At 45.1% G+C, this 25,582-nt stretch overlaps 1 protein-coding gene across 10 annotated transcripts in view; it reads left to right on the forward strand.

The window, feature by feature from the left end:
* Window positions 1-25,582, forward strand: part of TNS1 (tensin 1) — a 368,326-nt gene that overhangs the window by 129,496 nt on the left and 213,248 nt on the right. For 9 of the 10 annotated variants that reach the window (XM_044438202.1, XM_044438203.1, XM_044438205.1 and 6 more), the window contains exon 3: window positions 5,639-5,676. In XM_044438202.1, coding sequence (XP_044294137.1) covers window positions 5,639-5,676 — 38 coding nt within the window. Of the gene's footprint in view, window positions 1-5,137; window positions 5,320-5,638; window positions 5,677-25,582 lie in introns of those variants that run through there. The other variant, XM_044438206.1, reaches the window with a different exon arrangement.

Consider the following 25,582-nt stretch of genomic DNA (forward strand, 5'->3'; position numbering starts at 1 on the left):
AATAAGGATTGTGATGGTGCACATTCACAGAGCTTTGAAAACGTGAAATGATATTTTGCAGTCCCACTGCAATCTGTTTTGTGAGGGCAACATTTGCATTTGATAGTGTAAAATGAATGCATTTGTTAAGTGCTCATCCAGCGGAGCACAAGATTAGCTGTCAGCACGTTAAAGATTAACGAATGAAGAAATCATGAATACTGTGCATCCTTTCATGCAAGGGTGTATGCTGTGTTCAGCAGTGATGTGTCACCCAGGAAATGCAATGTGAGTTAAATGATGGCCTATTACAGTACTTGCATTCTGTAATGTGACTGTATGTTCCTCTTCCATTCAGACATAGATACAAACACATCCTTGTCTATGTTGTTAGTTACCAGACCTCAGCTGGGTGGAGGCCCTGGGCTGCTTCTCTATTAGAGCAAGACTTAGGAACCAAGCCCTCAAGATTTTGCAGAAACACAAAATGCTAAAATCATTCAGCGAGATGTTTGTTACTGGATTTCTGAGCTGCATGGAAACAATAGGCAGGGTTAGTGCTTGGGTGGTGACTGGGGGCCCAAACTGATGCAGCTGTTAGTCTTTGGTCCAAATTTGGTAAGCAGATGACTGCAAGCTGCAGACATTGGGTGCTGGCACTGCTCAGGCACTGCTCTTTTGTGATCAGTTGGGAGCAGGGTTGAGATGAAGCTCCCCACAGTTCTCCTTGGAACATGAGGCTGTGCTTGATCCCCTGGCACAGTCTTCCTTTGCCTGCCCTGCTGCAAAAGGCAAGGCTGGATCGGTGCTACTGGCCCTGGGGCTGCAAGAATATGAACATTCTGTTTACTGAGGAGTAAGCTCCATCTGCTTCAATGGGGCTGACTCCCCCACGATATGGCTGTCTTGCATGTGTGCTCTGTGGGGTGAGCTGTCACTTAAATTCGCCCCATTCTGGCCTTGGGCAGTCCAGCCCTGAAAGAACTCCTGAACATAATTCAGCCAGGCTGAATCAGACCAAAGGCCTGTCTAATCCAGCACCCTGGGGAAGCCTGCAAGCCATACTTGAGTGCAACAGCATTGTTCCACGCATGTCCCCTGGCACGCTGCCTTCAGGACTGGAGGTGATACAGAGCCATTCTGAGCTGTGGCGCTTGAACGTGGTGATCCGTGCACACTCAGTTTGCTGGTCCTGCTGGTCCTTTTCTGTTTGCCTGCTGGTTCCTTTGCTTTCTGATCAGCAGTTTCAGGGAAGTGTGGAAGGCCCTGTTTTGGCTGAGTCCTGCTCTGGAAATCCATTTTTGTGTCCCATTGATAGCTGTCATTGTCACTTCTTTTTTTTCCTACTTTCGCACTTCTTCCTGTTGCATGCTGTTTACATGGCTTGCATGCTTGCATTCTGGTGAAAATAGAAGCAAATTAATTTTAAAAGGTTATTATTATTATTGCTCTTGTGATGGAGTAAGAGCAATAGAGAAACAGGCAATTATAATATTTCCATTTAAAGTAATGGTAAAAGTAAAGGAACCTCATTGCAGGGCATGTAATGGTCCAGCATTCTGAGAAGGTGTGCAGCCCACGCGTCCAAACTGGGAGCTCTGGCTTACCTCTCCTGTGACCAGCCAGAGTTGTAACCCAGTGTTTATTCCTGGGTCATGATCAGGGAAGGCTGGTAGCAGGCTGGGTGGGCAGGTTACCCATGCCAGGTTATGTATGATTCTAGCTTGATGCAGGACGAGACAAGCCAGCGCTCCTGGTTTAGACATCGCATTCACCAAGCCAGGGATGGAGACCCCTGGATTTTTTAGCCACTCCCAGGGGCAGGAGGAAGCAAGTGTGGGTCCTGCTTATGCATTGTCCAAAAGGAGGAAATGCATCATCAGATAAGAGGATGGTAATTTGTGTAATAATCACATATATAAACATATAGGTATAGGCACAAATTTAAAAACAATTATTATAATGTAAGCAGAAATATGGTATATCTCACCACAGTGCAGAGGCCTGAGTGGCTGCTCCGTTTGCTGTCCAGGTGCTAAGTGCTGATGGGCAACTTCTAGGTCCCTGCTTCTGCTCTCCCTCCTTGTGTTTCTGTGATTTTAAACCAGGCTTGGTCTGGGTAGCCCATCAAATATAGGACACCTTCAAATAGAGGAGCATCCTCTATAAAGTAGGACACCTGACCACCATGGGAGCTATCAGATCTAATGCACCAGCATGCTGGCTTGCTGATGAAAACAGCCCTGGATTGCCAGGATGTATGGCCCAGGTCACTGTCGGGTTGCTCTGCGATATTTGAGTGAAAGAATCACATTTTTTAAAAAGAGCTCACATGGAAGCAAGCTGTTACTTGCCTCCACCATGTATGCCTTTTAGGTAGGGCTGTGTCTGCTTTGGACTTGGAAAAAAATCTATTCTGTGCCCAGGCAGTCCAGATTCTGTACTGAGAAACATGCAATTCTGCAACCTGAATACATAAAGAAAATAGATCAAGTGTGCATTATCTTTCTTTTATTTGTTCTGCAGAACTTGTTCTGGATATGCTAGTCATGGTAGGAAGGCACAATGCCCCATCCCAAACTCCTATGAATCTCCCTTGGCTACAGTGCAGCAGCAGGCACTGACCACACACTTATGAGCCTCTCTTGGTAAAATGAAACCTGCTGGTAGCACCTTCTGTGCCTTTAAAAACACGACTTTGAATAAATCATGGCATATACCCCATTGTCTTGCTCCTTTCCTTCCAGGTGTTAATGTCCACCTGTGCAAGGCACTAGGTGAGGGTGGCAGGTGATGGACGGTCTGCTTCCCAGTGGCAAAAGTTGAGACTTGGAGAAAAAGTCTCCAGGAGCTCACGGTTTACATGAAAGTGCTTGGGGAGGCTGCCAGGAGAACTTGGCTGATCTGAACTGTGCTCTTGAGGCATCCCCACGGAACGGCACAGACACATGTATAGTTCAGGATGTGCTTGGAATCCTCTGCCCGTCCCCGAATTGAACACTTAAGTGTACACAGCCTCTTTCCAGTGCTTCAAGTAATTGCCCTTCTAAATATGCCAGTGCAACAACACCATCTTAAAAGCGTGCAAAAGCAGCGCATCTGGCCTTGCTTTTTCTTGGGCTAGATGCCAGTCTAAAATACAAATGGATTTCTATTTGATATTTTTGAGTGTCATTCAGCCCAGCAAAGGGTACCTTAAGGCATCTCTCTTGTGTTCTCTCTGGGTGTATGTATTTGCATGAGTGCGCGCGCGCGCGTGTGGATACCTATTTTCCACGGTCCCTTTTGTTGCTTCCTTTAGTCTTGTAATAAGAGGAAGGCTTGTTGCGCCTGCAGCCTAGGTGCAAGCTTTGTTCTTCCCCGGCCTGCGGCACCTTTTCTCCCAGCTGAGAGACGAACCGGCGTTTGCTGCAGCAGGAGGGGGGCAGCAACAGGGCTGCAAGGGCAAGCGTGGCTGGGTGCCTGCCGCCGAGGGCCTGCTGGCCAGTGCCCTGGAGCCGCTCTTCCTCTTCATCAGTGCAGCCAGCCTGTTCACCCGCCTCTTGCTCTGGTGTACACAGCTGTGGTGGTGAGAAGGAGTAGGAGATGCCCCTGCCTACTTGTCCTCTGGCTCTGTGCCAGTCAAGCAAGCAAGTGGTGGAGATGGTGAGGAGGAGGAGGAGGAGCAGTCGCAGATCGTCCCCTTGGTGAGAGATAATGGAATATTGCAACTACATGAAAGGAAATGGTATTTTCTTTTACTTTGACAATTAAATGCTGCATTTCTCCGGCTTTAAGGGGGAAAAAAGCTCATCAAAAGTCCAGTTTAAAAACAGAAGTGAAACTGGAGGCTCATGTGATTGTCTACAACACCCATAAAGAGCCATAAGTAGGAAATGATGAGTGCGCAACCAACCCCTCCTGTAGAAGTGCCCCTTCCCTCCCAGTATTCACTCATCTTTAAGTGGAGGCCACTGGGGTTGGTTGCAGATGGTGATGGCTGCCACATCACATGTGAATGCTAAGGAACTCACAAATCTAAAGCTTTTGTGGGGTGGAGGGGGGAGACCGTGGGCAGAGTATTGCATTTGGCACTTGTTAAATACAGTTTGGCCCTTTCACTTGATCTCGTGGTATAGTGTGGCCTTCTTCAACCAGGAGCCCCACAGCTTCCAGGATTCTGAACTGCCTGGCGCTGACTGGGAATAACGGGAATCAAAGCCCAAAATATCTGGAGGGCACCAACTTGGAGCAGGCTGACATCGTGGCCTTGAAAATGGCCGTGACTTCCTTGCTGCCTTCCTCCCCGTGGCAGTGCCCTCAGAGTCTCTCCTGAGAGTGAGCAGAAGCTCCGAAATGGGGCAGGATTTGGTTTGGGAGGCTGAGTAGGTATGGGGATACCAGAGATGGCTTTCATGAGCACAACTCTGCCTGAGTTTGGGCAATCGCTCTTCACTCTCGGGTATGGTCCATCCCCTTCAGGAGGGCTCTGCAACCCTTTCAAGGGCTCTTCTGAGAGGTCTTTGGGGCTGCCAGTGGAAAAAGAGGGAAGGAAGGGAAGTTGCTTTGTGCGAACTCCTTTCTACCTTTGTGATATCAGATTCAGTGCTCAGGAATCTGGGTTCTAAGATCTTTAGCACTGGATCCATTGCAACCCTGCTCCCTTGTTCAGTTTTTCAGCTGTAAAATGGGAAGAACAACAATCTACTGTGTTGGGCTCTTGAGAAGATCCTTACTGCTGGTCCAGTTAACCTATGTAATAGAATGCAATTAGTGAGTTTCACTACCTTCTTGCCCAGTGACCCTTTCCAACAAGAATGTGAACAAAGCGAAGCAAGGTGAGACAAAACAATTGGGCCAAGCAAGCTCCTCTTTGTGTTTCATAAGCTTAGATTTTGGGTAGGGGGAGAAATGATCCCCCTCTCCTTTTCCTGGTCCTCTTCCAAATCCATACGACCGGAAAGTGATGCCGCTGCCTCCAGAGGAGGGGAGCACAGCCTGTACATTTTCAACATTCTTGCTGGAGTTAACGACTTAGAAACATGACTCCCCAAAAGAGGGAGGAGGGCCGAGCCTAGTTTGTGTGTCTGTGTATGTGCATGTGTAAAGTTTAGTCACGAAAGCGGAGGGGGGCAGAAATAGCAAAAAATGCAGCGCCTCAGGGCAGCCTCTGACAGCGCAGTGGGCTGGCAGGCAGCTCCCAAACAATGTGCTTAGTATTAGCCCTAGGACTGGAGCTGTTGGAGCGGGCGGGCGCACTCTGCCGTACCTGTGCAGCCCGGGCTATCTTTGGCGAGGTGCCAGCGTGCCGAGAGGGTTATATTTTCCCCCTCCCTCTGCCTTCCCTCCCTCCTGTGTGTGGTGTGTAAGCTTCTCTCTCCCTCTCTCTCTCTCTCTCTCTCATGCACACAGACTTCTTGCAGGAGTCTTTCTAAAAGCCTGAAAGCAGCTCCTTTTGTAACATGGTTTAGTTTTTGGTGCGGTTTTTCTTTCCTTGGAGGGGGGATTTGCTGCTCATCTGTTCTTTCTTGTCCTGCTTCCGTTTTTCCTGGGTGAGGCCCCTTTTCTTCCCTAGTTCTCGAGTGTTTTTCAGTTTGGAGCGTAAGATTCTTGTTTTTAATTTCCCTCTTCTTTCACCTCCCCCCTCCACCCCGCTCCCTGCCTTTCTGTTTCCATACAGGTTGCAAGCTCTCCTGTCACAAGAAATGTGAAGCCAAGGTAAGAGCAACTCCTTCCTACTACTTTTGTCTTACCACAACATTGCGGTTTGGGCTACTTTTTCCTTCTGGCTGATGGGAATCTTCTTTGAAAGTCATTTGGACGAGGTACAGGGGACTTCTGTTGCTCTCCCTTTCTGCAATTCTTGTTTATTTAAAAAGGCAGTGATTGTTGCTCAAGGTGAAATTTGCCAGGTTCCCACCAGCCCTGCAAGCTCTTATTACAAACTGTGTGGTACCACCTCCATCCTGAGTTGTTTACAAGGAAAGCAATATTCCTATCTTGCTATATAATTTAAAAATTGCAATGAATCTTTCAAAAACAAAATCCTTCCTGGGCCAGTATTATGGCGGGTTGCCTGCCCCCCCCTCCCCGCCTGCACTTTCTTTATAGAAGACTGCTGTATTAGCAGGAAATGTTTGCAAAAGCTTTCAAGGTGAACAGTCTCTCCTCAACCATGGGTAAGGCTATAAAATAAATGTAGCTGCTTGAGAATTATTAGTTCCTTGCTAACTCATGCAAGGCAGTCCCATGCCCTTTGAAGCAGTTGGGGATGTGCTGGGCAGATGCACTGAGCTATAGCAGAATTTGTCCTTTTTCTTCTTTGTTCTATGGTGAAATCTATTCTGCTTTGCTTGGGACATTCACAGGGGAAAGTACTTCACCATTAGAGTGGTGCTAGTCCTCATGAAAACCTCGCTGTGTTATTCTCACATTGCAGACTGGGTGTAAAGGCCAAGTGATTGTAACTTTCTAAACAGTATCTAGTCAATCCAGGGCTACAGTGGAAACAAGGGATATCAATCTTCTCCTCTATCCCTATTGGACTATGTTGGTCCTTAGAATAAAGAACATAGTTGGTCCTTTATTCTCATTGTATAATTCATGTGGCAGGATGGGGCAGCAATCCAAGTTTCAGCTAAGATGCTGGTGAAGGTGACAGCAGTAAAATGGGCCAGGAGCCCCCACAAGAATCAAAATCACTGGTGTAAACCTGGCTCGTGCCTGGCTACACTTGATCTGTGACCTTTGCTACCATCTTTTTCTCATGTCAGTGACACTTGGGCTTGTGGGCTGTTTTAAAAACCTGGTGATGGATAAATTGCCCAAACTCACAGCCCAACCCAGGCTTTTAATTATCCTGGAATTTTTGCATGGTTGAATAGGAGCTGTTGGTAGTGGCATTGGCCCAATGTGTGTTTTTCAGGCTGTTTGTAGCCTTCCTGGTGGATTTGTTAATGTGCAGAAGGCATCTGGATACAGTATCCTAGCAGTGGAGAACTGGGCAACATCCTGGGTGGGTTGGAAGGTAATGATTTGTCATTTTGCTTGCCCCTTGCCTCTATCTGCCCCCTGGCACATGATCCCCAGCTCTGGTGTCTGTGCATGTTCAAATGATGCCCTTCATGCATAGGCCAAATCATGTAGTCATTTCTTGGATTTATCTGCAGAAGGCATGATGTTGGCCTTCACATGTGTGCTATAATTCCTGTGCCATCCTTATATACGTGTGCAGACAGGGACCGAGGAGGAGGGAATTGTGTATTGCTCTATCTGTGTTGCCATATCAGTTTTGCATCTACTTGCTTCTAGGCTCTGCTAGGCAGAGATGCTTCAGATACCCATCTTAGCCCTTGCATCTCTCCTGTTGGCTGTAGTTTGACCATTCTATTTCTCCTATCTTCATTCCCCCCCCCCCCAAATATTTCTTCTGTTTGGTTCTAAAATAGCCCCCTCCTTTTCAGGGCTGATGGCACAACTTGCATTACCTAGCTGATGTACACTGGCATATGCCTCAGCATCACTCAGTAATTCTGGGCCCTGTTGTCCTTTGGGAGCGGCTCAGGAGGTGGGCTGGGCAACTTGTGATCCTCCAGATGCTTTGGTCTACCAGCTCCATCAGCTGTAGCCAACAAAGCCAATGGTGAAAGAGGATGGGAGTTTTCAGACACACACAATATTGTGAGGGCTGCAGGTTCCTCACTCTGATTTATGGGGATTGGTCCTAATGTTGAATGGGATGGTGTGGTAGGATGGCCTGAATTTTGAGTACCATGTCTTTTCTTGCATGGAAGAAGCAAAAAGCTTGTGGAGTAGCAGTGAAAGGGTTTCAAGATGAGGAAGGGAGCAGATATACTTAGGGTGTGTGTTTGCTTGTTTTTTGGTTTGAGCACTGGACTACAGAAATGTAGTGTGTGTAGGTTCAAGAGAACTTGTAGAATCCAAATACAGGAAGTCTGTGTGGGAGATCAGCTGTGGGTCGCAGGTCAAATCTACCTTGAGTGCATTTTTCTTGGTAGAGAGGTACAGTACAGATCACATAAATACATGCATGATTACGTTTGGGATGGAAGTAGATCACTTGTTAGGCTGTGAAATCTGAGACTGCATTGATGAACTAGGCAAGGAATTAGTACTGGGGAAAACTAGATCATGATAAGCAGGGAAAGGTATGGATGAAGAGGCATTAGAAAGGAGTGATGTGTTGGATCAGAATGGAGCATGGCCGTCTCCCAAGCTGCTGGGCCAGAAGCAATATCAATGCTAGCATGGACTGGAGGTAAGAATAGTTGCAAGAGGCAGAAAACATGCCATCAGGAGCAAGATGGTGTTGTGAGAGACGCACTTATGCAGAGTGGTCCTCTTCCCGGTTTTTTGCCGGTGCCATTCAGTTTTCAGAGTTCAGTGCAATTTAGCAAGAGCCAAGCAACTCACATTTGGCCATCGTGGAACTATTCCTAGGGATACACATTCCTCAATGAGAATTAGTTTAATGGCATGAAAACCAGAATTTGAACTGCAATGCTGAAAAGCCTGTTTTATTTCACCACTAAATCAACTGCTAACTTATATAAAGTTAGTTCTTGTGCCAGAGACAAAGGAAATGAGGTTTTAGATTGAACTGCGGTTATATTCTTATGAATTCCAATCAGCTCTTGAAAGCCCAGCTTTTGTCCCTCCCCAGTCTGCTCCAGCACCATAGGGCCTTCCAGGGCAAAGTCAATGGCTCAGACAATTTTTAACTAGTGGGAATTTTCTCAGCTAAAGCAATTCACTGAATCATAAACTGCTTTTTATCTGATTTATTTATTTAAAACATGTTTATTCTGTCCTTCCCGATAAAACGTCTCAGGATGGCTTACAATGATTAAAATAGTGGTATAATAATACAATAATTAAAACAATAAATAACAGGCAAAACATAAAACAACACTTTAATAAGCTAAAGAAAAAGAAGGAAGGAAGGAAATGTGACTATGAACAGATCTTAAAACATCTAAAATCCTTAATTATTAAAACGATGGTTACATAAAAGTGTCTTTACCTGGTGCCAAAAAGAGTATAAAGTCGGTGCCAGGCAAACCTCTCTGGGGAGCGCATTCTATAATCTGGGCGCCACCACAGAGAAGGCCCTCCTCTGGGTAGACACCCTCTGTACCTTCTTCAAATAGGGTTCCTGGAGCAAGGCTGGAAAATGGTGTGCCAATAATATAGCTCAATATCATAGTCTTGATTGTGTGAAGAAACCTCACCATTAAAAATCCTTTTTGAATTTCTCTCTGATTTGTGGAAGAGGACTGCTTATGCCCAAGTCAACTTCTGGTATGCCAGATTGGGTTTGCTGTGGTGGTTAAAGTCACAGAGCACAAATAGGACAGAATGTTGTTGTGTCTGCCATTCAGGTGCAGCTTGGCACAGGTGACAAGTTATCTAACACAGAGCAGATGTTAAGCCATAAATCGAGGTGAACAAATTATGTGATTGTATTGATATGCTGCCTCCAAGGTGACTGCCTTCAGTCAAGAGAAGTGGTGTTGTGCAATATTTTGTAATGGAGTGGATTATATGGCTTTATCATATTTTCAAACAATGTGGGACAGCTGCAGTTACGTGTTCATGGTAAGAAAAGAAAAATCAATTTATTTATTTATTTAGGAGACTTCTATGCTGCCCCATTCTCCGAAGCCTCGGGGCGGCTCACAACCATAAATAAACTTCAAAATAGAATAATATAAATTAACAATATAAATTAGGCATCATTAAAAAGATTTCAGCAGCATCCTCAGAAAATTCCATATTAGGCTTAACAGTGGCCCAGATCTCATTTTTCCTTCATTAAGCTAATCCCATTTCTACATCAGTTTACAACTTGTTTTTGGAAACTCTGAATGAAAATGTGTACATATTTTTCATTCAAAAATATGCATAGAAAATAATACTGAGTGATGTAATTTCCCCTACCCTAATACATGCATTTTTACTGTTCTACGTTATTATGCATGTATTTCCCTCCTGCTCTATGCATTTTTGTGTCTGTTTTTTAAATTGCAAACTGCACTGCAAAAATGAAGAAAGAATGAACATTACAGTATCACTGCATCACATGTAGAATAGGAAGTGTAAATTTGGTAAATAGAGTTAAAAATATGCTCTCAATGAATTTCTCACACATCCCTGACCATATTATCACGGTACTATGACTTGGAAAAAGAGTAAGTAAGGACAACATATTATATATATTTAGGGAAAAACCCCTATAAACTTTTAGGGTTTCCCAGGCAGCTGTATTAACTGAGGAATGCTGGGAGCAATATGACTTTTTCTGTCTGTGCATGCATAGGATGCATATACATGCGCATATATACATGCACACTACCTAAATAACTGTTATGGACTGTTTACAGCTGCTTATGTACACTTCTGTACATAACATGTACATTTCTGTCTGGTTAACAGATTCCTTCCACCACCATCTCTCTCTTTTCCTAACTCTGGACATGGAAGAAATCCAAGGATCTTATGTAGTTACCTGCTTGGGAGAGGTAGTGACCAGCTGGGTCAGGGTAGGCAATGGGGCTGTGGGTACATTTTTGATAAGTTGTCCTGGGCACTACCACAAAATGGCTGCCATGATAGTCAGGAGCAGTCCCAAAGGACATGTAACCAGCCCAAGAGCTTGAATACAAGGCAGCGGGGGTGGGGGCTAATCCTCAACATACTAAACAAACCCACGGAAACCTAATTCGCAAAAGGGAAACTCTCCCACATTCCCCACACCGCCCCTTCCCTGCTCTGGCAGCCCACTCATTTATTCCCCTTCTCTTTTCTCTCTCAGACTCACCAGCCATATACATGCTCAGGATTTACGTATTTTTAAAAAGTGGGGGGAGTGGTGTTCCTCAGCAGGCACCAAGACCAGTGTCCAGGCCACATACCGGGCATCATGTAGTCTGTCCTTGTGTTGGAGGGTGGCTGGGTCAGCCTGTCCTCTGTGGGCCTCCACTTAGGCCAATGCAGGTAGCAAATCTCCAGGCAGCTGTGGACATTGCTTAGGCTTGTCACAGACTCATGCAAACAGAAAGGTCCACATGAAAAAGAAAAGCTTTGTTGGGAAGCAAAATAAGGAAAAAGGGAGAGAGATCGTGACAAACAAAGCAAACATCAGTAGATGAAATTACACAGTTTCTGCTAAGGCTCTTGGGTGGGAAGGTTCTTCCTCGTGCCACACAGGGGCTACCTGGATGGGATCAGTGCGTGGCATCTTTGGATGGTCAAAGGGGGTGATAAAGGAATAGCAAGCTGTCTTCTTGGTGTAGCATGTTCTGCTAGAGGGGCGACAGGCTGGCATGATCCACCAACCAGAGGAGTCACGCCCCGGTAGGAAGACACACTTCTCTTTCAGATGTGACTTGAAAGGCACTGATTAAATGGGAGGCCACCTGGTCCATATCTGTGAGGCTTGACATGCCAAAGGAGCTCTTGCCTCTTACGTGCGCCCTTTTCGCACCAAAGACGTGCTGGCAGTTCTGCACATATGAAGGAAAGTGCACACAGATTGTCCTTTCCACTGGGGACAAGGAGGGAGGCATCGGCATTCTCAGGTGAATGTTGAGATAGGTAGAAGTAGAAATGTGCAATGAGTAATCCCAAAGGGACAAAATAACCCAATACTGCAATGATGACTGAGCATACTCAGGGATACCTCTTGCAGAGTTGGGCTGGAGAAGTAAATTGGCCCACATGAGACCCTTATACCTTCTAGTTCTCTAGACGAGGCCACCATTGGCTAGCAGGCACCCTGGACTGGAGGACCAGGTGAGGATAGATTGCATCATATTGTAGCAGAAATTGCTTGTATATATGCACTGTAAAGAAATTAAAATAGGCAGATCTTGAGAAAATATACTGCATGGGACAGAATGAAATAGTATTTTGGGACACCTTCTATTAAAGGTGCTGAGATGGACACGACTGCAATCTCACTTGAGGTGTTGTTTTGGGCCTTTGGAAGCCAGGAGAGGCATCACCTCCACCATATATGTTGACAGTGTTCCTCTAAGCAGGGTCAGCATCCAGAGTAAGCATGGCTGGACACTTGGCAAGGGCCCCACATGTCAGCAGCGACTCACAGAAAAGAGTTGCTCCTCCTCTTCCCCTTTGCAGGCTGCTTCTTCATCCACCTCTTGCTCTAGCCTAGAAATGAAGCTGGTGAGAAGGCCCAGTAGGTGCCACTGCCTCCTGGCTCCCTCCTGCCATGCAAGCAAGTGGGAGCCCTGATGGGAAAGGGGATGAGGAGCCTGAGCAGCTGCTGACCATGGTGCTGAGATGGTGGACTCACTGGCTGAGAGGACCTACTGAGGGGGTCTTCTCAAGGGCCCACTTAAACCTGGATCCAGCACAGTCTCAGAGCATTATCAAAGGTGAATTTGACCTTGGAAAACTGCCCCAGGAGAGAAATTCTGTACTACAAACCAGGCAGTGCTCTCAAAACATAATTTTAGAGCTACCTGCTTGTGAGCAGATCTTCTGCTGGAAATGTCAGTGCTTGGAAGATGAAAACATGCACAGGCTGAGAAAATCTGGCAGGGATGTTTAACAAGGATATTCTGGCTTCTCTCTCTGTTGGAGACACATACTACCATTTGTTTCCTTTCTAAGCTTTTGCTTGTTCTTGTTTGATGAATGATTCCGGTTTTCACTGTCACCAAGTCTAACTGCTCATTGAAAAAATAAAGCATCCCTCCAAATCACTACTATCTATGATCAGTGGGGAAAAGTGACATATAAAATAGATAATTGATCCCTTTCTTGAGGTGCGTACAGTAGGACAATTGTATAAATGTAATTTCCCCATTGTGGTGCGGAGTCTACGGGGTCACAGGATCCAAAGCCCTTCTAGTTCCCTGATGTGCTCCTGTAATGCAGAAACTGGCTTCTTAAAAAAATCAAAAAATGAGGGGGAAAATACCACCAACCCACCAACCCCAAGAGGAACACCAAAGCAACATCATTAGTATAGCCCATGTAGGAAGAGTTTTGCATATGAGGCAGTCATGGTTAGTTTCTTCAGCTGCTTCACAGGTCTTCCTTTGTTCCTAAGGATGCTTAACCCTAGGAGGTGAATCTAGGAGCTGTAGGATAGCAGTTCCCACCCCTGCCCTGCTGGCATGAACTCTGGAGGGGAGCGCAACTCAGTGGTGGCGCCACAGTTGATCCCTAGAAGGTCCCTGTTCAGCCCCTGCTTTGTCAGATTCGGGCGCTGGGAAAGAGCCCTGCTGAACATCCTGGAGTCACTGTGGACAGTACTGATTGCATAGGTCAGGATAAGGCAGCTTTCATGGGAGACATGGGAAGTGGCGGTTTGTCTGCCTCTCTCTCTCTCTCTCATGTACCCCCCACCCTGGATTGTTTTTCCTGAACTTCTTCAGTGAAAGTTACCAAAGACAAAGGGAACCACTTAGTTGTGTTTTCCAAATATTTCCATTAGCTGCTACATTAGAAAGATGGCTCCTAAGTACCCTCTCACCACCCACCTATATCATATCTTTTGGCCCTTCTGAACCAGGTGTGGCACTCCATTTCCTAACTTCATATTTTTACATGGATACCATGGGAGACTATTCTGTATCTGTCAACAACAAAACCTGGAGTTAGATTTAAATTCTTTCCTTTGACCCTGTGATCCTGTCCCATAGAGACAATAAGTTGCTCTATATTTTCTAATATTTGCATGTATACCCATCACGTTTTTTGAAAGATTAGAACACTTTCATTTCATGTTTTATGGGTGAACCAGTTAGTGCAAGTGTTGTTCTTTGTAAAATTACAGCTAGTCTTTTGCAGAATGCATCCTGCTGATTCAAGGCTGGTATCAAATGACAGCTTTTTCAGAGAGTTGAGGTGGTTTAAAAGACTCCTGTTTGCACTGCATCCACTTATCCCACTCTTGCCTCTGGTAAACGGCTTTGACAGACTTTTGTTTTATGTCAAAAGCCTCAAAAGCCTGTTGGCTCAGGTGATGGTAGCGCAAAAGAAGTATTTGTGTAAGGCAGTGGTGGGCAGAAAGTAGAACTTCAGATGCCTTGGACTTCAACTCCCAGCATTCCCAGCTATTAGTGATGTTGAGAAGGGCTTCTGGGAGTTGATATTTCAAATTTCTGGAGATCTACTTTTTGTCCACCTCTCATGCCTACTGTCTGAATTGAAGTGCTGTGTACTTGGCCCTAGACTACTTTTAAGACCCCCCAAAGCTAAATTATTTCAGAAATCCCCCATTTTTTTGCATCAGCGACTACTTTTCCTTGGTTACCAGTGATGCTGGATAGAAATATATATTATATAGCACTCCAAATGAATCTGACTAGAACAGATGGAGACAACCTTCTCACCAGTTTAGTACAATATGTAGAGAGTGGCTGGGTGAGAAGACGTGAGAAGAAGATGCACGGAGCCCGGCACCTTGGGTGGGAACTGCATTCAAAAAGGGGACATTCCCAATGCGTTATGCAACAAAGTAGCTGGTGTGGCTGGTTTTCCAAGCAGTTATAGGAGCCACGTTCCATCAGTGTCAGTCAGTTTCTGGATGAGCTGAGCACAACTCTGGTCAGCCATGTTCATAGGAGGTCATAGAGTGATTGTCGCAAGCTGAGGGTCCTCCTTCAAGCAATCACCAGCAGCAGACTGTTTTCCTTGCCAACTTTCTTTATTGCCCCCACGTACAAATCACCTGGAATGGACCTCTGAGCATGCACAGAGCAGTTGTTGAACCTTTCAGGTGTTAACCTCCAGGAACTCTCCTTATGAACACGCCTGGGCCCCATCCTCCTGGGAGGGGCTTTCTGAAGGTGAGCACGCCTCCTCTCCATGTGCTGCTCATTCAGTTGGGCCTCCCGTCTCTGCTGATTCCTCACCACAGGGGCAAGCGTGGGGGCTGGCCTGCACCGGAGAATTCCTCATCTGCGGAGACCCCTCTCACTGGCCACTCCCAGGAACTGCCTGGCTCCATGGAGCATCTGGCCTTGACAGAATCACCCCTTCCCTCCACATCTCAGAATCTTGACATAGCCCTTCCTCCTCAATCTCTCCCAAATATGTTTCACTTTCTGATTCAGAATCATCTAGGATGCAGTCAGCAGTCCATGGGAACGATTGCCCAAGACCACCATCCTTCGTAACAATGCCATTCTAAGGGGTGCCATGTACGTGCTTCCCTGAGCTTATGATAAGCTTCCTCAACCAGTCCTTCTCCAGATGTGTTGGACTGGAACTCCCATTGTGCCCTTGTAGTAACTCATAACAGCTGAGGAAGTCGAGAGTTGCATTCCAACACATGTGGAAGGTACTAGATTAGGGTAGGCTGGGTGAAAGCAACATTTATTGACCTTGGCACATGTTGTAAGCTTCCCTGGGTACCAGCACTGCCATCTTTCAGTAACCAGTTAAGACTTTTCTTTTACTTCCATACATTTAATGGCATATAATGGGTATCTTAATTTAGTTGTTTTTTTGGATTGCAGAATTTTATTAATTGTTTTTGTTTTGCCTTTTAAATTGCTTTGAATTTGTATGTTTTATTGTAAAATACCTTGTGATTTTTCTGGAAAGGCATCTTAGGACACAATGCCATGCATGATTAGATAGGAAAAAAGAGTGTTATAATTCCTAGCATTCTCCAACCAGATGTGCTTGGACTTGTATGACTTTTTTTGTTTAAACATGCACAGGAGTGTATCCTAATTAGTTTAAATTGATCAATAATAATATTCAAAATAACAACAATGAGCTTAGGTTCAAAAGTGGTTGTACGGCCAGACATAATTTTAGCAGCTGGCCACTTGAGAGACTTAGAAGAGATCCAGGAACATCTGCCAGAGTCTGCCTTGCTGTAGCTGTTGATATTTCCCTTTTTCAAACCATATCACCTGTGAGTTCTCCCCATGTGGGTTGGTGCCATCCCATGGCTAATGGGTGGGATAGAAATCTAATAAGTAAATAAATGATTAATAAGTGAAAAAGCTGGCTTAGTGGTCTCTTTGGTGGCGTAACCCTGAGCTCCTGCTCTGTCAAAGTGTCACCTTCAGTCACTTTTGGGTGCAGTTGTGAACCAAAGCTAATTTTAAGCAAATCAAGGCATTTCAATTAAGGGTTCAGAGCTGTGCCTGCAGGCCCAAACAGTCCATTAACTTAATGCATCTGTTTAACTCAATGGCTGTGTTACCTCTTCAGCACCTATCCATTATTCATGCTTTGATTTATTGCCATGCTCGTCCCAGTTGTAGTAATGAGTCCCATCCATTTCAATGGGATGTGCTTCAAGGTAAGCGGCTTAGAATAACAGCGTTCAGGATATATTTTATCCATCACACTCAGTTTGTTTTAGAAGAGTGAGAATTTTTGTCTGTTTTAAGTGTTTGTGGTTATGTCAATGAGGACACAACTGAAAAATATATAAAAGGTGTCCTATAAAAGGTGTCACGTAGATGATTGGAAAAAGGAAAAGCAGTTGATTTTTAAAAGTTGCTTGGGCATTATGGAATGGTATAACACTTATCTCTTGCTGCTGCTTAACCAGCTATACTGGTTCCTAGTCTGCTTTCCAGGCACAATTCAAAGCACTAGTGCTTACTTTCTAAGGCTGATGGCCACAGGGCTTGGGACCAAGGTCTCCGAAGGAGTGCTGACTTCCACATTAGGCTGCTCACATAGCCAGAGATTTTCAGGAGACTCTTCTTCAGGGGTTCCTGAGATTAGGTAACTTGCCACATGTGAGAGAACCTTCTCAGTGGTGGCACATGGACTGTGGAATGATTAAAGCATGTGTTCTGCTTTTTTCAAAACAATATGGTTTTTTAAAATGTGCCTTTTCAAGTGTACACATTTTCTGAACTCATTTTTTGGTTTGTACCATGCATTGCAAGCATGGAAATACATAGTCTTTGACTAAAGATTGCATCTGAGTCCACGTTTGCTTCCAGAATGTGTGAACTGGGTTAATTCTACTCAGAAATGAATGTTAATGAATTTCTTATCCATTCCTAGGTACAGCACACTCAGATTGTTGCATGAACTGACAGTCCTCTCTGTTGTAGAAAGTCAGGGATTTTCTGCACTGGCAGATAGGCCTTTGTACAATGACCTAACCTACTTTTTGTTCCATTGCCTCTTGCTATAATAGCTACAGGCCATGTCCTACAGTTGCCAGTTTATACTATTGCCTGCAGTGACACATGCATGAAGTTCTTTGTTTGTGACCACCACACAGAAGTGGCTGGAGATCCTTTTTGCGACATGGCAGCTCCCTAAAGGCACACACTTTTAAAGGCATCTTGCTGCATGGCTCGTTGCGTGGTGCATGGCACCACCAGACATGGCCAGGAACAGGCTCCCTTTCTTTATGCCATACAACAGTCCAGGTAGTAAAAAGCTGACGCACAGTATGGCTAATATGCTGAGCTGTCACTGTGAGGAACGGTTTCCAGTGGAGCCTGCACAGTGACTGTTAATATAAGAATTAGTCATGGGCGTTTTGTGGATAGATTTACCTGATCTGCACTTCTCAGGCCCAAAGACAGAAATGGCTACAAGTTGTGCTCAGAAATCTGCATTTTCAAGCATGTCGTAAACTCTGAAAAAGAAAGGAAAATAGATTCAGCAACATGGGCACTTTTTAAAGATGTACATAAAGCACTGCATTTATTTCTAAAATGCACCCAGACATGCTTTAATCAATAGCGTGTGTCCATCAGTGCACCCATTAATGCATCCATTTGGGAAAAGTGCACCAACATGCACTGTATTTTTCCCCCTGTAAAAACAGACTTAAATAGAATTGGCATGGAGCAGACATGGAGGTAGGAAAAGGAGGACATTCACAGAAGTGAATATGACAGATTTGCTTATCACTAGCTGAGAGATGGGAATATCATCTATTTCTTTAACACTACCATGGACACAAAGCTTTACAGTATAACATAACAAAAAAGTATCACAAAGAACGTACAATCTAAATTCTGTCTGAAGACTAATGGAGTGGCACAAATAATAAGGAATGAATACAAACAAGTGCATTTAGAGATATTTTGGTTTCATTTCAAATGTGGTTTCGGGTCAACTAGGAGCTTCATGGAAAAGGTGGGTTTTGAAGGGGATTTTTAATGCTCTTTCTCATTTGTGCCCCTTCATTCTTAAGTAGCTCAGGGCTAAGGAGGCAAAGAGGAGACATCAAGCCTTGCCCAAGGCCAGTTTGGTTGGGAACATCAACGGCTGTGTGGATTTGACACTGTCCATGTCTCTTCTGCCCATATCTGCCCCAATGTCCAATACCCACAGTGGTTAGCATCATTAGGCAATGTCTGACTGTATCCTGCTCTCCCCTTTTATTTTTCTGGTCTTGACCTCCATTTTAATCATGCCTATAAGTCACTTCTTTATTCCTTGATAGTGCCTGAGAAGCTGATGCTGCACAATTTTAGACTGTAGCAAAGAAAAACTGTCTGAGAACAAAGTGAATTTATTAGCAAACGTGACTGAAGGGATTGGGGAAAAAACCTTTTGAATATGTGATGTGTGAGGGGAAGTTAAAAGGTCTGGCTGCATTTAATGAAAGAAAAGATTGAGGCAGGAATGGAGGCCCTGAGAAGGGCGTAAGGATATGCCCAAGGTCACTCTGGGAGTTTATGGCACAGCTGGTGTTGAATTCAGGTCTGCGGCCTTTCGGGAGCATGCACTGTAACTGCCAAGGTCACCTTTGATATGTTTAGTGTCCCATTCAGTGCTGTAGCGTGGTGCTGGTCACGTGATTCGAGCCTGTTAAAGGCTGATGTGTTTTGTTTGCTCTTTGTTTTTATGGGTTTCTGAATTTGCTTTAGGTACGTCCTGCAACTTTTTGTTTCACTAGTGGTGCTTATAAATCTGGCTGTGTGCTTAAGACAAGAGGTGTTAATACTTATAAGGAAAAGTGGTGTGTATGTGAGTGAGAAAGAAGGAAAATTAGGCTTGCAACAATATTTAAAACTATAAGACTTTTTATCATAATCTGTATGCATCCTAGTCTCTTGTGAGTGTGTGTTGGGAGGAGATGAGGTACTACAGATGCTGTTGAAATCTGGCAATCCCATCCAGCATGGCCAATGGTCAGGGATTATGGGAGCTGCAGTCCAACATCTGAACAACCATGTGTTTCCTCACCCCTGCTGTAATGGCTAGCAGCGCTCTCTCTCTCTCTCTCTCGCATGCTCAAACACATGACAGCAGTTTTGATGGCTTTGGGGATGTCATTTCCTTCCTGTGCATTCGAACAGTGTGCTCTTATATGCAGCAGGTGAAGAGCACAGAAACTACACTGGACTTTTGAATCCAGTCCTCTACTGCTTATTCATGGCATGGAGTTACAGCCCTTGGACTCCAGAAAGGGGTCACCAAGGTTTGTGCTCTTGACAAATAATTGTGTACAAGTAAGTAGTGTTTTCACACTGGGGTTTTTCAGTTGCACCTTGTGCATTTTGGGGATTGTGTTGCTTCGTGAAGGGTGGCCAACAGGCAGTCCTAGGGCTGGAATTATCATGTGAACCAATTTTCTCTGGCCCATCTACCAAAGATGCTTTCAGATGAGGCTTCCCTTGTGCTACTGCCTTGTCTCATTCATGGGATATTTTGTGGGGCTCAGAAGTTGTTGTTTTCCATTTGTAATCCTTCCTGTGTTTTCCATCCCCCCACCCCTCCATGGTACAAAAACCAGTTAAGAAAAACTGGAAATAACTGTACAATGCCATTTGACTACTATGGCTAGTTAGGATCTGTCTGTCTGGAAGCACCCCATGTTTGCTGTCTGTCTGGAAGCACCCCATGTTGTGGTAATTAAAATGTTTGCTCAGTCATCCACATGTCAGGGAAAGAATAGGAGTCTCCACACATGTCTTGCCTACATTTTTACGCTGTATCTCATGTGGATTCAGGAAACATAAAGCACTACTGCTGAGCATCCTTTGGGAGGAACAATTCAGAAAGCACTTTGATTCCTTATGTTCAGCCTCCCTCTACCTCCTCCAACCAATTCTGCTCAATCTCTGCAAAGATCAAACTACATGATGTATATAATTCTATTCACTCATGAGTTGGCTTGGATAATTTTAGCTCCTGGAATTGCATCTGGAGGGTAGATTGGTCCCTGAGAATACAGAATATCACCTAGCATATAGTGTGATTGTCTTATCTGTTCCTTCTCATCTATGTTTAATCCACATTAAAAAGGAAACTTCTCTATCTTCATGGCTTTGGTTTTTGCACCCTCAATTGCTTTGGTCTAAGGTCTTAAATCTGGGTCTCCAACCTGGTGTCTGTTGACTCTGCCTCTCCTGGTGCGTGCACGTATGAATATTTAAATAGGAGGCTGGCATGCTGCAAAGCAAAGGGCTGCCCTCCAGTACCCTTTTTATTTGTGTTCAAGAGGGTGGCTTTGTGTTTTGGTGCTCAGACCCTACCACTGCTGTGAATTTAGTTAGTCTCTTCTTGTTGTTATTTAGTAAATGAGTGTTTTGTGACCAGCTATGCTCACCATGGCAACCATTTTAGGAATGGGCATGTGCCCTTCCATGGTAGCCATTTTGTGAGAGTGCCCACGGCACTCTACGCATCAACTTAATAGGGGACTCATTTCAGGAACAGCCCCCTTTCTGTGAACACACAACATAATCCATGTTCTAGACCTGGTCCCCAACTTTGCCTGTAAACACCAAGCAGTTGACTTTCTGTCTGGGTTGGCATCAGCAGTTGGCACCTCAGGCAACTGTCCAGACCCACAACCCATGAGGAAGTTGCCTGCTGGCCTCCAGAGCACAGAATTTTTCTTGTCCTCCTCTTCCTCCTTGCTGTAGCTGTGCCGTTTACCCCTCCCCAATCAACAGGAAGGAGAGCCACCTTTCCCTGCCTTCTGGGCAGTGCTGAGGGTGGCAGGGAGGAAGGCTTGCCAAGGCCTTCCCCAGGTCTCCATTCTGTGTGGCACCACGATCTGTATGGGTGGAGAATTTGCAAAGAGATAATTGGTTTCACCTGCCTTGCACAGAGAAGGAATCTCCCATATGAGATGGCTGCTGTATCCATCCTGCTTTGAGAATGGACTGACCTTCTCTCCTGCCACCAATTCACCTGTGGGAACCTGTCTTCCTGCCCAGGCACTTCCATGGGCATTAGAGATCCCTCATCCCCACACCTCAGAGATAACCCCACACTGAAGGCTGTATGGAGAAACCAAGCATAATCTTATGTATCTTTGCATCTAACATGCAGCTTATAAAAGCAGGATCAGGACTGTGCCAGGCTGGCATGATCCTGACAAAAATGGCTCTATCCGTCCCTCAGACACCAGTGCCTGCACTGGGGAAATCGGTCTTGCTGACACTAATGGGAGGTGGGTTTCATCAGCATCACAGTGTGGGGAGAATTAATTCTGTTTCCTGTGGTCCAGATCCTGGCTGGGTCCTGTGGATAGTTACATTTTTCCAGAAATGCAGTAGATTAACAGTGATCACTTTCAGCATGCTCCTTGGATGGCTGTAGGGGCTACCTGATCTCTGTATGCAGCACAAAGACCTCAGTGTCCCTCTTGTACTGCCTATATATATAAATAAATAAATAAATAAATAAATAAATAAATAAATAAATAAATATTCACAGGTCAAAATTTGTGTGTGTCCATCATTCTTACCTCTTAGCAAAGGGTCGCTTGCGATGCCCAAGTTGTCTGGCAAGTGGTTCATAATCTCTTGGCAAGGGGTGGCAGGAGGGAAGCATAAGAATGGAAGGGAAGTCTGGGCAACAGGGAAAGATGAGCAGGGACTTGGAACAGTGCCATGGGACAAAGCCCTTTGCAGAGCGTCTCCACTTTGCTGACCGCTGGAAATTTGAACCATACTAGGATTTATTGCTATGTTATATTCTATTATATGTTACTGTAAGTAGTTAAAATCATTTTGGTTGACCAGTAAATGGAACTGAAGCTAACTGATCTCTGCAAATCATGCTGAAGCACCCTTCTTTCCAGCAGGAACTTCTCGGATATTTTCAAATGCAAGGGCCATAAACTTCTCTCTCCCCCCGTCCCTTTGTTAAAGACAAAGAGAACTAATTTACCTGCACAGAAAAGTATATGCAGCATTAGATTCTGGGATCTTTTGAAACAAGCAACATCCTAGGTATTTTATTCGTGCAATCTTAAACCAACAGATTCAGGAGCAGTGATTTTATTTTTCAGTAGGATGGCTTAGGAGTTCTTTGCTTTTGTTTTTGTTTGGTATTTAAAGTAAAATTTAGAATAGCAGCCTGCATCCCCCCACCTTGATGTTTCCTCAGCTTTCATCCATGCCTTCCAAACATGGACAGGGGCACAGGACAGAACTGGGGGCAGAGCTTCTGCTGAGCAGGGTGGAGGGAGCAGTTCCTGGAGAGAGCCCTCTTGCCCTGGGTTGATCTGTCGAGAGAGCCCCGGCGTGGGGGTGGGAGAGGTTGTTCACCTCCAGGGCTGCCCAGAAAGCTGGGCTGTGCTATTAATATGCTCTTACCTCAGCATTTTGGCATGTCTCCTTCCCTGCATTCCTGGTCATGGGGATGTGGAGCTCTCTCCCAACCAACCCCAGCCCCCCAACCCCGTCCCCCAGGGGAGAAGCTGTTTCCTTGAATTGGCTCCAAACGTATTTGGCACTCGATTGCTAAAATTGCTGACATCTGGTCAGTGTTATGCTTTAAACGTCATGAGGTTGGTTGTAAAAAGCAGGCCCCAGCAGCAACCAATAGGAGTGGGACTGGGGCAGCTGTGACTTCCAGCCTTGCCTCTCGTGCAGGCAAAGGCATGGGCTTCTGGAGTAGCTCACTTTGCTGGGAAGGCCCTTTCTGGAGAGGTTCAGAGGCTTCTGTATTCCTCCCCACCCTGCTCCCCTGTGTTATGACAGAGGGTGTTGACCAGGCACAGCCTTAGGGCTGACATCGAGGATCAGGCATGGATGCCTTGGTCTCCTATCCACTATAGCACGGGCAGGCTGCTTGTAGCCCTCCAGGTGTTTTGGCCCACAACTCCCATGATCCCTCACCATGGCTGTGTTAGTCAGGTCTGATTGGAGTGGTAGGCCAAAGGTGGGCCTTGCTCGTGGTGGTGGCTTGCCTGATGAGGAGCCAGTGAGCTAAGAAGCGGTAGCATCAGCTGGTCCACTCCTTCACCACCATTATGTCAGCCAGAGAGAGGCTGGTGAACCAGCAGGCTGTAGTGGTACAGAAACGGAGCAAGTCCAGGGTTCTAGTCCAGCAGGGGCCCTCAGCAAGTGCCTGCACATGCCTACCCTTGTGGCCTGCCTTGGGTCTGGGCTGTGAAGCATCAGAGTGCTTGACCTTCTGTGGTAGGTCTGACACCTTCCTGCCAGGATTTATGATCTGAACAAAAGACTTTACCAGCACAAGGAGAACTGCAGCAATAGCCAACTCTGCAATCTTGCAATATCTTAAAGACTTTCCAAGTTTATAATGGCTTAAGTCATTGCCCACTTTTTCAGATGCAAATGACGGAATTAGCAGTCTTCAATCTTGTACGCAACCTCCCATGATGCCAGTTGCCTTGGACCCCTCTCTTTTCCATGAGGGACCATCTCTGAAATAGAAGTGCAGGAGCCTAACAAGTGAAATTGTTGGTCTGTTGCAGCATCTATTTACCTGAAGTGCACTATTCAGCCACTAGATGTCTCAGTGAGTTGCACAAAGTTCCACATAGGTCATAGTTTTAGTAGAAAAGACTTCTCCAAATAATTGAAGATACATAATTTGAATTAAATAAGTAAATTCAGCCTTTTAGCAAGGGTCAAGACTCACACAAGTAATAAAGGCTCTAGGTTTTATGAAGCCCATTGTGTGTCCTCCCGTCAGAGCAACTGCTGATGCCCAAGGCTTCCATGAAGAAGCACGCAGGTCACAAGGCACAGAACAACCTCTGCATTCATCTCTTGCTTGTGCCACCTCGGTGATTAATTCATACCATTCATGCCCCACTCTTTAGCCACAGATGCTCCCAGAGAAAGATTCACAAATGTATTGTGGCATAAGCTTTCAAGGATGGGAGTCCATAAGATACTAATCAGCAGTTTGCATATGGGGATAGAGGAAAAGAAAAGTACGGTCAAATGGGAATTAATTAAAAAAAAAAAACAAGCGAACATTCTGGGGCAATTAAATAAACTTAAATGAATAAGAAATCATGACAGAGACCATTACTAACGTAACATCTCAAACATTCTAGAATTGCTAACTTAATTAATAACTGTGGTGGGATAGAACACCTTTATCCAATGTCTTGATTAAGTTCAGTGGCGATGCTGAAGTTGTCCCTTGTTCCGGGGTGAACATTTTCAAGCCAGCCAGAGAGTGACCTGGGAAGTTTCTGGGAATTACCCTTTTCTGATGTCAGATGTGTGTCCATTTATCCTTTGGTGTAGATTCTGACCTGTTGTGCCACATAGAATGAAGAAGGGTATTGCTGGCGATAAAGCATCTTTCAAGTTAGCTGATGTGCCAGTGAATGGACTCTTGACATCAGGGCTGATAATATTTGATCTTGCACTAGGATTGTTTCAATAGATATATAGCAAGTTTGGGCTTCCTGCTATGCATATTTCAGGTCTATTCCCTGTATCTGTGTCTTTGTTGGGTGATCTGTTGTGTTAAAAGCCTGGAGAAGAGTCACATTTTCCCCAGTAATAACATATTGTAGTCTATGTTCTGGGAAGTTGTGATTAGAACGGGGAAATACTCTAGGTCCCTTGCTGCGAATCAATAGCTACTATATTTCTTGTGCAATAAAGTACTTGAGTTTGAGAGGTCCTAAATCAGCAATAGCTCACTGAATTGTTGCTTAGTAAAAATGAGCAAACTGAGATTATGTGCTCTCCAACACACCCCTTGCCAGACATTCCCGTTGCTCCCTATACAGCCAGCGCATATATATTAGCTAAAGATGCTGCTCCTGAGGTGGACAGACGAGTGTCTCACTGCCTTGTAAATACAGCCGTGCTTCATGGCAGAGATCAGCAGTTCCTGGGCGTGATGTCATCACCCCTGAGGTTCCAAGGTGAAAGGTGCCTTTGAAGCACGATAAAGTGCATGTATATGTTGAGTTAAGGATTAGCACACTTGATCCATTTGAAACTACAAGGGGGGATTATAGCTGAGCAAAATGCTGGCAATGAAAAGGATTAAGGGGCAGTAGGGTGGGGAGGAGAGATCACTAGGCAAAGGCCTAGTATAAACAGGTAATGGAGCAGACCCTCAGCTGCATAAACATATGGGCAGAGCACGGCCCAACAGAGAGAATATTGTTCCCACTGTAGCCCTGTTAAAATGTGCAGAACCCTAACATGGGTTTTTAGGAGTCTGGCCTAGTTTATGAGTCCAGGGAGGGTGTGCAGGGTAAGCAGCACCCCCTGCTGTAATTTTTTGTTTTATAACCTCCTCTTCCGAGAAATAAGATTTGTTCCTGTACTCACTTATCTTTAAAATGAACTTTTAAATAGAGGCATAAAAATGCATTTCTGAAATCTTATCTGTTTCATCCATCTCTCTCTCTCTCTCTCTCTCTCTCTCTCTCTCTCTCTCT

Source organism: Varanus komodoensis, unplaced genomic scaffold, assembly GCF_004798865.1.
Source record: "Varanus komodoensis strain SLA01 unplaced genomic scaffold, ASM479886v1 scaffold32, whole genome shotgun sequence".
NCBI lineage: Eukaryota > Metazoa > Chordata > Lepidosauria > Squamata > Varanidae > Varanus > Varanus komodoensis.